The 16612-nt window shown below is 39.4% G+C and overlaps 1 protein-coding gene across 6 annotated transcripts in view; it reads right to left on the reverse strand.

Annotated features, from left to right (window-relative positions):
• The window catches only part of TRAK2 (trafficking kinesin protein 2), a 42825-nt gene that overhangs the window by 9239 nt on the left and 16974 nt on the right, over nt 1-16612 (reverse strand). For 3 of the 6 annotated variants that reach the window (XM_019523217.1, XM_019523218.1, XM_019523219.1), the window contains exons 4-15: nt 14477-14530; nt 13610-13686; nt 12736-12852; nt 11326-11535; nt 6624-6714; nt 4661-4791; nt 4434-4508; nt 3908-4042; nt 2833-2912; nt 1672-1875; nt 1195-1493; nt 490-768 (exon numbers count right to left, since the gene is read on the reverse strand). In XM_019523217.1, coding sequence (XP_019378762.1) covers nt 490-768; nt 1195-1493; nt 1672-1875; nt 2833-2912; nt 3908-4042; nt 4434-4508; nt 4661-4791; nt 6624-6714; nt 11326-11535; nt 12736-12852; nt 13610-13686; nt 14477-14530 — 1752 coding nt within the window. The remainder of the gene's footprint in view (nt 1-489; nt 769-1194; nt 1494-1671; nt 1876-2832; nt 2913-3907; nt 4043-4433; nt 4509-4660; nt 4792-6623; nt 6715-11325; nt 11536-12735; nt 12853-13609; nt 13687-14476; nt 14531-16612) is intronic. The other 3 variants (XM_019523220.1, XM_019523222.1, XM_019523221.1) reach the window with 3 other exon arrangements.

Genomic DNA, 16612 nt, shown 5'->3' on the forward strand with positions numbered 1-16612 from the left:
AGGAAAGAAGCTTGCATGCGGCAGCCACCACTGCTACCTACCACCCTGTGCTGTTGCTGCTCCCCATGTAGCCACCGCTACCCCATGCTCCATGTCCAGCTGCCAGGAGTGCACTTATTGAAAAAGGTTGAAAACCCCTGATATAGTATATAACACTTTATAATACAGATGTTTTCTTTGGAAGAAGACAATTGGCCAAGAAATAGTTTTTTGGTCTCATCCAACAAAAGATTTCCAGCAGCACAGCGCTACCTAGCAGTACAGACTGGAAAGGCAAGTACCATCTCCTGATTTAACAGCATTATAAATGCAGTTCTTAGAGGATCCTTGGAAGCCGCCCGCTCCAAATACAACCTGGCTTACCTCTGAGCCAATAAAATCTGGAGAAATTACTAAAAAAAGACCATAACAAGAAAGCAACAAAAGTGGTGTGATAACTCCAGCAAGAGATCAAAGGAAAGATATCATAATATTATCTGTTATTCTTACCAGTGAGTGGTACTGTTGCTGAAGTAATAGATGGCAGAAAGATCCCTGGCACTGGCTTTGGCACTGGACATGTCCTTTCCTTCAAAAAGGATTGTTGCACTTGAAAAGTTATTCCTCCTTCCCCTTCTTCCTCATCATCCTCTTCCAAGTCAGAGATGTGGTAGACAACATCCTCAGGCAGTAGAGTGAAGCCTTTTGTGACAACACCTGGTCGTGGGTCAAGGATGGTGCCCAAGTTGGGTTGAGCAAGTTGCTGCCAGTGAAACAAGGTCTGAGATCCTAATGAGTCAAAAAAAACCCAAACAAACCAGTCTGAAGCAGTCTCTTATCACCATGCCATAAAGAGTATTTGAAATATACTGCCAAAACTACTTGGCCAACTACTGCTGCTATCATGAAATACAAGGGGAATTAGGTGGATAAAAGAATTAAAACAGGAAATATCAAATACTAGAACAAACCTGCCATTGCACTTGGGTCGTCTGAGCTAGTTAGGTAGAAACCTTTTAGTAGGTGTCTGCCTTAAGAAAAAACTCATTCTCCAAGTGCTTCTGATTCTGCAGTGCAAAAAGTCAACACCCAGATGCAAAAACATGAATGTGCAGAGAAACTCTGATTTAATTGTTAAAAGCAGCCATTTCTCTACAAGTCCAGCTCTGTGAACATCACCATTTGCTGGAGACCGAATGTAAATCATTCTCTTACCTTCAAGAGGTTTCACAATTTGTAGTTTCTCTGGCATGAACATACGGAAGCTGCTACAGCTCCCAGAAAAGTCCATGAGTTCTGAGTTTGTCCCCAAGGAAAGGGAACTCTCTGTTGGTGTGCTGCAACTGCTACTCTCTTCTTTCTGGTTAACCAGTGAACACATCTTGCGCTGCCATTCCTCCTCAAAGAACTGCTTTTCACTCAGGTAGTTCTGCCGACGAAGGGAGAGTCTATGCAGAGCTGTAGTTAAATCATTATCTGCTGTGGTTCCAGGCTGGCCCAGTTTTGAGGTATCCCTGTGGGGAACATGAAATTAGGCAAGGGAATTAAGACAAATGTGCTCATTACTAAAGGACAGTATTCCCCTTCCGTATAACAGAGGTACTGGTTAGATTTAAATTTTGGAGTCAGAATGATAATTCCTATGTGTGTGTTATCACAGATAATCTAAAATTATATCATCTTTTTTCTTACTTCGCGATTTCCTCCGAATTGCTCCTTCTGGCCAGCTGTACCTTGCTCTCCAACTGATGTAAGCCACATTGAAAGGGCTTTGCTGTCATAACAACGCTTGAACGATTAGATCCTGGGATCGGTAGTGGGGCAGGAAAGGAGAAAGAGCGACCACGTGTGACATTAGCAACTCTGACAGTATCAAATACCCGCTTTTGCTGAACCCTGAAAGATAGAAAATACACATGCATAACAATTTTTACATCTATACAACACTGAACTGACCAATCACCAATACTGTTACTCTCTAAAGGAATTTTGGGAAGGTTACAACACTCAGTTTTAAGCAACAGTTTATTAAAAGACTTATGTGAATGTGGTAGATGAGGGTCAGCAACCTTTCAGCAACAGCAGGCTGAATTAACAAAGCTTGGTTCTAAGTTGGGCCACCATCTATTGCTGCCAAGTTCCCACACTAGTACCATCTCAACTTGGTGGACCGGATAAACTTTTCTGTAACTCGTATTTGGCCCACAAGCTACAAAAGTTGCTGACCCTTGCAGTAGGAGCCTCCCATACAGATGCAAATAGCAGAAAGGCAGTAGAACCTGCCTGTAGCTGAAGAGATTATTAGGAGGGATGTACTCCTGTCAAAGACTGCAATTTCCACCTTGTATGGACTTGAAGGAACAATAGATTGTGATATTTGTATCACCCTGGAACCTCCAAGATCAAGAAAATTTTAAGAGCCTAAACCTATAGTCCCTACATATGGAAACAGGCCTCCAAGGTACTGAAAACTGGTATTCATCTTTCAGCTCTAGTTTCCCCTCTATACAATATAGAGTAAGGATGAAACCAAGTACAATATAGAAGCTATTTTATAAGCCTTCAAAAGTTAAATATAAAAAAATATTCTTTCAGTGAACTTTTTAATGCTCCCATAAAACTCCATAGTAAAGCTACATATTTTACCTCTATGAAAATATACAGAATTGTTTAAAAGTGTCCAGTGCTTGAAGGTTATTTTCTATTAGTGATATTGATTTTTTGTTCAAGGAGGAATATCCAGGTTTATCCTCTCCTAATGAACTCTTGCACCTCATTTACAGACTTACAACTCCTGGTATTGGCACATGTACATCCTGTTTTGTTCCGTGTGAAGCAGAATGCTCAACTTACTTTTGTTTAGAAAGGGCAGATTCTTCATCCACATTCAGCTCCTTACGCATTGTCCCCTCAATCTCTGCTGCAAGAGATTCCTGAATGGGAGAGGAAAGAAAGAAGGGGTAAGGGGAGGGACAGCCAAAAGGGTTCTGAGCAATTTTGGAACTAAACATACTTTAAAAAAAGCTCTATTATCATCCATACATTACTAACTGATATTAGTACAAGATATACACGGTATAGCTGTAACAGCAAACCTGCATAGTAAAATTCAGGTTATTAGCTAAAAATGATTGTATTGGGGTAACACACTGGTTCCATTAACAACACTGATGGTGTAACTGTTAAGTGTTGTGACTGTTTGGGGGAGGGGTTTACTGGTGTAGCAACATCCCTGCAAGAGAATAAACCCTTAAATCAATATTAGGCTCAGGGTTTTTTCACTGCTACTTCACTACAGAATAAATATTGCTGTTAAAAATGGCAGCATTTTCCCCTACATCTTCTTGAGTGGAATTACTGTGATCAGCCATTCCTGAGAGCAACCATATAAAAGTACATTCCACCAGGTTTCACTGGAACTTCTCAGTATAACACGCTAGCAATTTAATCACTAGAAAATAGCTAGATGCAGAGAAGTCCAGTTCATAAAATACTTGTTAAAAAATTAAAATCCTGCAAAGAATTATCATGGCATCATAATTGGTCTGGTACAAAACTTAGCTAAATTTATACAGAGAGATGGTAAGGGAGTGAGGAAAGAAAAGATTGCATCAATGCATGTGAAACCAAATCAGCAATAGGAATGTAGAAGACAAAGAAGGACATTTTAAAAGCCATTATACAGTGAATGAATGACTCAAGATGTGTATATGCTAAAGATAATTTCAGATTTTAAAAGAGCTGGAAAGTTGTTAGATTGAATTAATCCTTTTGCCACCTCAAGGATAGTTTCCCTTGCAGTTCTAATAACAAAAACATGCAATTGTGGTTTGGTCCTTGTAGTTTCATATTACCAAGAACTGTTGTTACAGCCTTATGCTACATCAGTATGAATGCACAATGCAAGAAGAAACCCCTGGATTATTACCACAGGAAACGTTCCGCATGAGTGGGGTCGGCAAAGAGAAGCAGAGCTGGCTTTACTGCGCAGATACTTTACTTCTTCTTGCGATTCATGCAACATCCCCAGACACTCCGCATTCCGATCTTGTAACTCATGCAACTTTAACAGGAAACAAAAGTTATCAATATATCCAGCAACACTTTACAGTCAAGAGAAGCAAGGCCATTATTACAATGACAACCTGCATTTACCCATCAGAAATCTATATAATTGAGACTTATTGCAACCCAGTAATTTTTCACACAAAGTAGAATACAGAAACAAGTGATCTGCAACCCTGTCAAGGTACTCTAGGAATATTGACATGTATGTGATAACTACATGAGTGTGACTCATCAGAATGATTGGACTGAGTTATTAAAAAATAATCTGTTCTCTTGCATTCATTTGGCTCTGTCCACACTAGGATCTAACAACACAAACCCCCTTTTCTCTCTTCATTTCTTTTTTTCTCTCCCCCTATTTTAAAAAATAAATAAATCTCCAATACCTCTGCTGTAAGCTGCCTCTGGGCATCTTTAGAAGCCTGCAGGTGAAGCTTCAGTTCTTCTTTTTCAATTACATGCTAAAGCAGAAGGGGAAAAAAAGAAAAAACCCAAGGGTGTTCATATTTTCTCTTTTGCTTCTAGTGAGCGAGTTGAGTATCATCTGAAATAACCATCCTCTTAAAGCTGTAACGTCTATCCTGTTACCCCTGTCCATACTGTATGTACATACCTCTTTGAGTTTATGTTGAAGATCAACAATCTGAGACAAAAGGGATGAGATCTCTTCCTGGTAGCGAACCAACTCCTCACTCTTTTCCGATAGCTCCTCTGTCATTCTAGCAATATGAACATTTGTTTCTCCTAAAACACAGAACAATAAGTCTTCAGTATGCCACATTCCTAGAAACACCAAAAATAGAAATTTCCCAGCAAAAAGTGAACATATAAGCTTCAACGGGAAAGTAATTCTGACAGAACCAACTCAGGCCTTAGATCAAGCACAGGACAGGACACTTGTGAAAACTTAAGAAACTTAAATATCCTGGATGACCCCTTACACCCAGTGTTGACATCCCACTGGTATATTGGTACCTAACAGTTCTGCAGGGATCACCATATCTACAATAAGTTGTTAGTTTTTCCTAAATGACATAACTACTCACGCAAGTCCACTTTGCTGTTTTAATAACTAGAATAAAGCATTAAACAACAATTAAGTAAAAACACTTTGAAAATACATGTTATTAAAATGAATTTTGGTAAATATTACTGGTCTCGACATGCTGAAGGGGAGAAACAGGTGTCCAAGACTCAGTGATACACAATCCCATGTAGCTCAACCACTTATCCAGATACGGATATAAGAGCAGAGAAATCATGAGCCACCTTAAGGCATACAAGACCAAGAAGGGGAAAGATGTACAAGTAGCCCCCATCACAGGGATGATTTTAGTGCATATAAAAGGTTCCTAGCATCAGATTTATGATTGTTTTTGGAAAGTTAAGGATGATGTATTAATAGATCTAAGCCATTGGAAATTAGCTTAATGTCTAGAGTTAGGATTCAAAATAATGTGGTAAGAAAGAGTAAAACTACTTCCCCTCCTGACACTTTTTCTGTGTCATCTATATTGATTATAAATTCTTTGGGAATAAAATCATTTTATGAGTCTAAAGTTCCCAGCACACCTTTGTGAACTATAAAACTAGACAAACAAACAAATACATTCCTCTTACTGGTGGTACAGTGGAAAAGTTATGCAAGACAACTTCCACCAACCTCCTCTCACTGAAAACACATAGCTTCAAGGAGGATGTAATAAAGTAAGCAATCACTCAAACAGGCACTGATCCAGAGTACTGTACTGTTATACAGAATAAAATGCAAATCATCAAGTTTTTTATGGTGATTACATGGAATAAAATAATCTCATAAGATAAGTACTTGTTTGTAGTGCATAGGCAAGGAGGCACGCACCACATCAGTACAAGTAAAAGTTAAAAACCACTAGGTTACACAAAATAGCAAAGACATCAAATATGTTCTTTTGTATTCCATGCCCTATTGCACATCTGTGTAAGGTAGTTATACTTGCAGATAGGTAACCTACAAAGAATAAAGGCATTACTGTTACAGACATAGAGATTTTATTGCAGCTGCTGCTGCTTTTAAGTCTACTATGCATTTATGTAATTGGAGCTATGCTCATGGATCCAGGATGTTTAGAATGGGTACCCAAGAGGCCATGTACTGATCAGCTGAACACTATCAAAAACAGATGTAAAATCCACTATGCAGAATGACAAATGTGACATTCTCAGACATCACCTTAACATCACCTTCTATGAGCATTATTAGGCTTAGCTCTCTTTTTAAGATCACAGATGTCCGATAGGCATTCAGTCCATACTGAATACACATATTTTTATTTTTTGACACAATTCTGTCATGGTGAAGGACTGTAGAAATAAATGTCCCCAAGTCAAATATCATCCCGAATGGGGCAAAACAGCAAGACTCAAAACATTATTAAATAGCAACTTCTGAAAATAATTTCTAAACTTGAAGACCATAAATATACACATAGATTTATCTATGTGTGAGCATATAAATACATTTTTGTATACTGCTAGTTCTCTAGAAGTACTGTAGAAACTGGGGAGAGGTGTTTGCTTCTATTAGGAGATACAACCTGGATACTCACGGAGCTCTTTAACACAGTCGCTGACTAGCTGCTGCTCCTTTTCTTCATATGTAATTGTTTCTGTCTTTAAATGGCAAGCCTTCAAGAAAATTATAGAGATTTAAACTTACAGATCATACTTGTACCTGAAATAATTACAAAGATTATTGCAATGAAAAGGTTTCTACCTTATTTTTCTTGTGCAACTAACATTAGCTGAGTTTGTTTTTCTAAAGCCAGGTTTCCTTACCCATGTGCATCTTGCACACAAAAGTAGAAGAGTGGCTATTTAAAAATAATGGGCAAGTTATTGTCAAAAACGCACGAGCCATGTTAGGGGAACTTAGGAATAAATGCAGCAGTTACAGCTAGGCTACTTGAGAATTAACTACCCATACAAATATTTTTCTAAGAAGGAACCCTTAGTCTGCCAACTGAATGGTAAGTTACCTATATCTACGAAAGCCACATAAGCCTTCAAATGCTAACGAAATAGGCAAGAATATTTCCCTCCGTCCCTCCAATCCTTCATCTGCCTCGTCATTTAGACTGCAAGCTCTCTCAGCCAACAATTTTCTCCTGCTACAGAATTTATACAGCAGGGGATCTCCCCTTTCACTTGTGGTACCCTAGGTGCTTTCAAATAAATATAAAATCATCAACCATGACCTCTTTTTACCCAATAACCTTTCATTTGGTGCAATTTGCTGGTAACTGGTGATGACTTAATCAGAAAGGGACCAGCTGGCAAAGTAATGCTAAGGGGCAACCAGCATGGGTTCATAGCAGGCAGATCCTGCCTGACTAACCTGGTTTCTTTTTATGACTGGGTCACAAAATGCTTGGATGAAGGAATATAGGTAGATTGTTATTTACTTTGATTTTAAAAGGCCTTTGACATAGTGTTGCACCCAATTCTTATAAATAAACTAAACAGTTGCAATGTGCACCCTGTTCAAGTTTGCAGATGACACCAAACTATGAAGGGAGTTAAACAAACTAGAGGGCAGGGAGCGAACCCCGGCAGACTTAGACAGGCTGAGGAAGTGGCTGGAACAGAATAGGGTGCAGTTTCACAAAGATAAGCGTCATGTGTTGCACCTGGGGAGGAAGAATCCTCAACACTCCTATAGCCTGGAAGGTACCACTCTAAGCAGCACAACTGCAGAAAGGGATCCTGGAGTTGTAATAGACTCCAAAATGAACATGAGTCACCAGTGTGAGGAGGTAATAAGGGTGCAGTTAGCTTTACTTTCTTGCATAAGCAGGTGCATCATAAACAGGTCTAGGGAGGTGATACTTCCCCTCTATGCAGCATTGATCAGGCCATAGCTGGACACAGTGAGCCTCAGTTACAGGGCCCTTCCATACTGGCAGGGCAAGAATCCTTTTTTTTTTTTTTCTTTTTATTGTAGATGGGGGCTGGGAAAAAACCCATTAAGGTTGTCTGACACTCACTGTGAGTTAGTTATTTCATCAAACTTTAGCCACTTAGGTTGTAATTTTCCATGTTGGATGTCTGCCTCTGGTTGATTTTTTTTGGAATAATTTCTGCCAAAAAATGGTTTAGTGGCTTTAAAAAAAACAGGCTAGAGAAAAATATTATTTTGCTCACTGTGTCCAGCAAAATATTATTTTGCTCATTGTGTCCAGTTTTGGGTGCCACACTTCAGGAGGGATGTAGATAACTTGGAAAGGGTTCATAGGAGGGCCGCCCGTCTACTTAAAGGCCTACAGAAAAAACCCTACAAGGACCGATTGAGGGACCTGAATCTCTTCAGCCGAGGCAAGAGAAGGCTGAGGGGTTATCTTGTGGCCATCTACAAACTCATCAGGGGGACCGCAGGAAATAAGGGATATGATGTTTACCAGGGAACCCACTGGGGTAACTAGAAACAGCTGCCACAAACTGAAGGACAGCAAATTTAGACTGGACTTCAGGAAAAAATTATTTACAGTGAGGGTTGCCAAAATATGGAATACACTTCCAAGGGAGGTGGTGCTGTCCCCTTCCTTGGAGGTAATTAAGAGGAGATGGGCCAAACACCTGGCTGGGGTCATCTGACCCCAGCACTCATTTCTGCCCAGGGCTGGGGCACAGACTCTGTGATCTAACAGGTCTCTTCCAACCCTAAAATCTATGAAATCTATGAAAGTTCAGTGACTGGTTTTAAAAATTTATTCCAGTGAAAAGAACTGTAGATAAACACACTTTAAATAGCTCTTGACAGTTCGTATGCAATTAAGCCAATCAACCCGTTCTATATGCCTGCTGCTATTTAATACACACAAGGGAAGTCACATAACAAACCACAATAAAGCCATAACACAGCCTCAGTTAAAGGACTCTTCCATACTGGCAGGGCAAGAATTCTTTTTTTTTTTTTTTTCTTTTTATTGTAGATGGGGGCTGGGGAAAAAACCCATTAAGGTTGTCTGACACTCACTGTGAGTTAGTTATTTCATCAAACTTTAGCCACTTAGGTTGCAATTTTCCATGTTGGATGTCTGCCTCTGGTTGAATTTTTTTGGAATAATTTCTGCCAAAAAATGATTTAGTGGCTTTAGAAAAAACAGGCTAGAGAAAAATATTATTTTGCTCACTAAAAAAATCCTGATCACGTTTTCTTGGAGAAGCTTTGGAGCAGAAAGATCACCGTAGAGACATACCCTATACAAAAGACTTCTAAGAAAATCTGCCCAAATCTGTCCAATTTATAAATCACTGAATAATCTCAGTTTGCATATGCTCTGTACAGATACATAGTGCTTATTTATAATTCCCAGTAGATTCTTGTCCAGGGTGGGAATGCTCCAGCTCAGTATTAAGAAAGACTTTCCTCCAGTTGCAGCTGTGGACTGCTGCAGAACATGCAGGATACTTAAGCGTAAGTGCAGGAAGTGGATCTCTCCAATGTTTTCACCTGCAACCTGCTGGATCAGAGTACACAAAGAAAGAAAATACCTGCTACAAGTGGTGAGTGCAAATGGACCATCTTGAGAGGTAAGGGAAGCAGACTGGGACGAAGCCTGGAGGACGGGTGGAGGGGTATTGGGAAAGGGAAGTTTGAAAAAGAGGAACTGGAACTAGCTGCGTTCAGATTTGTACTGATGACACTGGGGTCACAGCCTATGAACCTCAGGTCTTGCAGCAGTACACACCCATGAATTATGGGTGCCAGATAAGTTGGAGCAGGAAACAGTCACAATCAGAAAAAAAACACCCCTATAGCTTTGAAGCCTGATGAACCATTCTCCCACCACCACAGGCTGTTGCTCTTTTCCATCTAATTTTTATTCAAGAAAACCAGTTGAGGAGGAAGATTGAAAAAAAAAATGGGAGGACGCAAGGGAAAGATGTGGCTAAAAAATGGAAAAAGGTCTGTATTCCAATATACCCCCTCTACCTCCAAATTCTAGCTTGCATCACAGCAATATTTTAGTGCCAAAACAGCTGCTGTAACATGCAACTTAAGCCTAACACTGACTGAGGCTTTTTATAGGATCTAAAGTGTTTTTAAATCCAGGGTTTGAGGCAGTTTGGTATTTTAGAAGTCACGCTACATACTTCCAAACCTGAGATATGAAAGTTCCATTTCCCTGAGCTACTCAGAATCACTTGTCAAAAACCAAATGTCTGACACAGACCTTTAAACTGTGAGGCATCTCACAGGAATGAGCATCCCACACAGCAGGTGGGAGGACTTTAAGGAAGTAGGACCAATTTAATTCTGATTCCTCATTTCAACATTATCTGTATCTATAGATCTAGATATATAGATCTTATTTAGTCTATAAAGGTGCATCTCTACCCTGTCTTTCAACATTTTTAATGCCAAGCAATAAGAGCAGTAGATCTGTACAGCACTAATTACTGTATATATACAAATGAATGGAGTCCCTTACAGTGAGACACTGTTGACAGTTTTGTAGACAACTCTGGTTGCAGTGCTCTGCAGTCACATATAGCAGAAAAATGCTCAAGCCCATCAGAAGCTTTTACACTACAGAGAGTGATAACTCTCCTGATGGAAGGCTATAACGGAGCACACAAAACTGTGTAACCCTTAAATAGGTTAATCATAAATAAAAGTATCTGTACATCTTATTTCCTGTAGCCCTTATATTTTGGTTCCACAAACACCATTGTTCATTAAGAGTTTCATTAAACTCTAGTTCCAGACCTCATAAAAACATACTATTTATATCTACAGATTAGATATGTGCATTTGATTTGAAACACAAATGGTCTTATTTAAATTCATAGTGCTACTCTGTGCACATGGAGTTTAAAAGACTGGGCTCTTAGCTTATAAACTCCTCATCTAGAGGACAAGCTGACAAGCTGTAACTTTTTAATCATGTTGGCTCATTCGTATCATCAAAAAAGTATACTAACTTGAATATGCGTTTAGATAATTATGCACCATGCAAATCATAAGGTCCTACAGGCCTAGGTAATTTTAGGTAGATGGCTAAATGTGAACTAATTTAATATCATATGCCATAAGGACACTGTGGTGCAGTTGGATGAAGCCACTCTACAAGCTGGGTATTATGAACTTTGAAGACAACTATGGACGAAGCGAGAAGTCTGAAGACAGCAGAGCTGGGGCCTACGTCCATAATTAGGTGCAGAGATCACTCATAATCCTATATTTTTATGACATGAAACAAACAGTTTGCTGTATACAGTACAAGTTATGCATACCTTTGATCGGAGAGCTAGGTTCTCCTCCTCCAGTTCCCTGAGTTTATCCTGCAAAATATCCAGCTGCAAGAGACCATGTGACACACTGAAGGACTCATTGAACCGAAGTGGTGTTGAGCAACTGGAGTCTGTCTCACTTTCCTCAGAAGCAATTGAGACAATACGAAGCAATTCATCTTTCTTTGATAGTTCATGTTGCAACTGATTAACCTATGTTCAAGAAATGCATTTGTTTACAAAAAGATTCAGCTTCCAAATTCTTCAGTTCAGTTTAAACTGTGGTAACCCCCTGCAAACTGTGCCCAGCATATTTATTTATTTAACACTGGAAGCTCAGATTCCGTTTAGTCTTGAAAACTGACTGCTGTAGAACTAGTTAAACTATTTTTAAAGGTGTCTCAAGCAGACCATGCAAGAGGAGACAATGAAACCTGTTTTATAGTAAAATCGAGTATGCTTAGTTTTTCTCATTATTGATACCTTGAAAAGCAAACTGCACCTGAAAGGCATTATCTGTTTGTCATGAAAAGAAGGGTGGAGGGTTCTGCCTTTGAAAAATGTATTTGATTCAATGTACAAGTCAAGGAGAAAAGAAAACAAAAGATGATCAGATACTGAAAGTTAAGTTTGCTTTACTTTGCAAATCTAAGTGCTGATGCAAGTACACAAACCCACTTATGGTCTGGTCAGGTGTGAACTCGCATTTTATATCAGCATGCTCGTTTACATGTGCAACTGCAAGCATTTAACTGAAAAAAATCTAGATTTGGAATGCACTTGTCATGGAAGCAAGAGGGAAACTTTATAGTTGACAGGCTGCCAACATAATTTCATACTTTATTAGTTTCTCTAAAATGGCAACAAAGGTAAAATCAATTTGAACAGAGCAGGGGGGGGAAAAGGTAACAATGCTGAATAAGAAAAAAGAGGTGGATTTGTGCTCAAAACCTAATAAAGTGAGACTCTAGAACAGAACCCAGGCCTCATGTCAGGCTTCTTGTGCAAGGTAAAGTAGATCAGTTAATCTCTGTGGCAGTTTCCTCACTTGTAAAATGGTGATAGAATCAGAAGCTGAATTCTTTGTTCAAAGTTCAATAAACTCCTTGGATTTATGCATAATAAGGCCAGGAGGTTAGATCAGATGATCTGAAATGGTCCCCCTCCTGAAAGCACAATTTTATTCAGAACAACACCAAGCTACCCTTAGATTCCCCTCAATGACTGCACTATTCAATTCTCATAGCTATTCACTGGAATAATGCACCTAATAATTAGAATACATTCAAATGCATATTTTAATCAATCTTTAGAATAGGTGTGGTTACCTGTTTCTATTGTAATAAAAATCCTTCTGCCTCGTCTACTAAAACAGACGTCCCTCATCTTGCCATGTTAAAAAAAGTCACTCACTTGGTCTAAGGTTTGTCCTAGCTGCTCTTCTAATGCTTCGTTCTGTTCTGTCAGGAGATTGTTCCGCTTAAGAAGAGCTTGTCCAATCCGGGCTGCGAGCTCCAGGTCCCGATCCCTCTGCTCACAAAGAGAAGCATTTTTGTTTTTAAAGGCTATATTTAAAATGTAGCCAAATTAAAATTTCTTCAATATATTATCTAGCTCTTGATATCCTGCAATCCATTTTAAACAGTAAACTATTAAAGCAATGCCTGTTAGAGCAAATGGTTCTCAACACTTGACTATTTGCAATGTAGAATACAATAGTGGCCCCAGTTTCAGCCATTTGGACAGCCCTAAGTCATGGACACAAAGGAAAACTGATTATAAGGCTGGACTTCTTATTTTGGGGGTAAGTGGCTTGATTTGGGGTGGTACAAGTTCTGTTGAAGGACCATTTTGAGAAACTGTATGCAGTCTTTTGCAGTGCTGTTTCCACTAGAACAGACTGTTGTACTGCAATGAAACAGTGGCGCTGGGAAGAGGGGGAAAGATAGGGCAGAGCAGAGGTAGCAGAAAGATAGAGGCAAATCCTCTGCTTCCTCCCTTTCATCAACTCCCAACAAGGTGTGAAAGATTCTGCTAAAATGTTTTTTCTTCTCAGCTGGTACTGTCTACTAAGTACCCTCTTACAACCCACTTGTGTGTCAGACCCCATTGTCTGGATAGTGTTATGCTATTTTAAGTGAGATCTAAGAGACACTAGGCATTTACTTTTCTCCCTCACATGCAGACAGCTGAATTAGTTTTTTGTAATTTTTGAAAGAGAAGTTGCATCCATACAGACTACCACCAGAATACAAACAAACAGAAAAATAAGTGAGGATTGCTGTACCTCAGCTAACAGATGTTTGAGCAGGTCAACATCACTGTATGTTTTTGTTATCTGCTCTTCGTTGTCTGTGCCCAGAACTGAAAGGGAAAATAAAAATACTTAAAAGATTAATTGTCAGAAAACAAGGGGGCTAGCTTTAAATCTCAAACAGGAGATGGCCAGTCCTCTCAAATATTCTTATACCAAATAAAAGCTAGGTCAAGAGGCTACAAATATCTTAGGAAGCACCAAAGGAAGTTATTTGGGGTCTGATTTAGGGAGGTGCCAAGCACCCACAACTTTCACTGAGGTTATCTGGTATTGAAGGTACCAAACCTAACTAAAGAAAGTGTTTCCTCTAGGGATCAAATTTCTGAATGAAACTAAATTATGGCAGATCTGGACTAGAGGGAGGAGAAAGCAGGAGTCTTGAATACCCAAATATAGCTGAAATATCTGCTGACACTGCCTCTGAAATGCAATGGAGTTGTGATAGTCGCAAGCAAGAAAGAAAACCCATAAAGCGTTAAGACTGAGTACGTTTGCAGGAATTTGCATTATGCTGACATGAAAAGAGACAAAAATATCTATTTGCACTTCAACGTGCCCTAGCACAAACTACTTGTGGTGGTAACTCAAAAGGCATTTGCCCCTTAACATGCTTTTAGTATTTATTATTTTCATAGTTCTTAACAGTACCCAAGAGTAAATGCACTGTTAGAATATTAAAAAACAAAACAAAACAAAGGTTAAGTTGGGAAGAAATCCAACTGACCAGATAGAAAGTAATTATGATTAAAGCTTAATAATCAAAACCATGAGGTACCAATCCCTACCATTTCCTGGCTTTTCAAGAAAAAATAGGAGGTCTCTTTTCCATCAGATTACCTTTTGAAAATGTGTGAGGTCCAGCTAAAGAGGAGGGGGGAAGTTCGGGAAGAGCTAGGACAAGAAGAAATGGAAGACAGGAGAAAGTGCACAAGGGAGAAAAAGAATTAGAATATAAGACTGCCAACAGCATTTCTCCATTATTCAATTACTTTAGTGGATGCATGCATACAGTACTTATATGTAAAAAAAGAAATTTCTCAGTACTACAAATGCTCTAGCAACAGATCTTACAAAAATGAATCAATCATTTTAATGTGTTATACATAAACCCAGCTCTCCACGCAGTTGACTTAAGTTACTAAGACAGTGTAACAAGTCTATGATGGAAAACAAGTATTTCCTTGTGCAGTCCAATGCCATTCAGTCTCAATGTTCACTACATGGACATACATTCAGGTGGACTTGGGATTTTTACCTTACTCCCAAATATTAGTAGCCTGATAAAAGAAAAGTTATGGGGAAGACAACATTTCTGTTTTGCACCAACCCCATTATTTCCAGACTGTCACACAGTCTATAACACTTTATAGGCACACACATGCTCCCTTCACTCACCTTGTAGAGTACAAGCTGCAAGCAACTCTTCAATTTGATTAATGTCATTGTTATCTACTGCTCTGTCTTGGTCTGTCATGTGCAGAGTAGTTGTAAAGATGTTTTGCAGCCAAGGATTGCTGACCTACCATTTACTACTGCAGCAGAGTATCCCTGCATCTCACCAAGAAGCACGACTCGGTGCTCCGTTCTGTTACAAACATTCTTTCAAGCAGCAGTTGCTGAAAGAGGAGGAGGAGCTGAACAACAATAATCTAAGGACGCTCCCTAGATTAATGTATAACGTGAGACATTATAGCTCTGTTCTGATTCTGGGACACTATCTCAAATACCATCCAGGTCACAATCATTCCTTTATATTTACTTTGCTCTTGGTTAGTGCGCTCTTTGGGTGGAGGTCTAGAAGCTACTAATCAATATCTTTAGTCCTGGCACATAAAAGGCAAAAAGATAGATATCTACTGTGAAATAGTATGTTGTACCCATACACAAAAATCAGCCTCTGTTATGCCATTTTCTTTTAGCTACTTGTGAGAAGTAATTCGACTTTCTTGCTGGAAATGCATTCCTTACGCTCCTCCTAACTCAAAGTTTTTAAACATTCTCCTACTTGCACATTCAAACCTTTTCAATCAATTACAATAGCAACTTCTCCAGAAAGCTCTTTAACTGGCCTATCATCTCTCAAAAGCAGTCAGTTTTACTACCAGGACTGATGGGAATAGAAACAATTGATCACTCCCATAGTTGCCTGGAATTTTCATGTGCTGGAGCAGACAGTAATAATCAATGCTGATCCAGAGAAGTAGTGCTGGAAGGGATCTCCAGAAGTCATCTAGTCTAAACCCCTGCCTGAGGCAGGATCTTCTCTATCCAAACCATCCCATACAACCAAAATCTAAACTCTATATCAGATTATTTCTCAACCCTGACACAACATAGAACTAATCCCCCAACCTGCCCCAGGTAAACCATGGTAGCCAAAGTCCTGCTTTATAAAAATCTTGTCAATATACATGCAGGAGGTCCCAGGCAGGGGGCCATGCCCCCCACTGAAGCAGGAAGGGAAACCACCCCAAGTGTCCATGCCAATCTAAGGATAGGGTAAAATTCCTTCCTGACCTCAAATATGGCAATCAGTCTGACTGAGCAGATGAGCAAGACCCTCTAACCAGGAACCTCTGGCTTTGCTCCTACCAAGAGAACCTGCACACCCCAGATTAAGTCCCCAGCCTTAGTTGCAGCCAACACCCAGTGCCTTTGGGGACCTTAAAAACACCCTGACATATTACTAAATTTGACCTTCAGCATAACTTTTCACCACAAAAAATCTTTACAAACCTCTGAACATGAATGAAAAAGAATAGATCATGCTCAACATCTTGCAGCATCAAGTCACAAAACCGCTGAACAAAACATCAATGAAAAGAGACTTTGGGACTGAAGACTAACAATGAAGCCCTCACAATATAACAGCCAAGGAAATTTTGGTGAAGAGACAGTAAGGCAAACCCTTTCCCCCTATAAAAGTGCTAAGGAGCAAGACCTCTGACTCTGGAAGCCTTAATATCTGCTCCA

This window comes from Gavialis gangeticus, unplaced genomic scaffold (genome assembly GCF_001723915.1).
Source record: "Gavialis gangeticus isolate Ggan-Ray unplaced genomic scaffold, GavGan_comp1, whole genome shotgun sequence".
Taxonomy (NCBI): domain Eukaryota; kingdom Metazoa; phylum Chordata; order Crocodylia; family Gavialidae; genus Gavialis; species Gavialis gangeticus.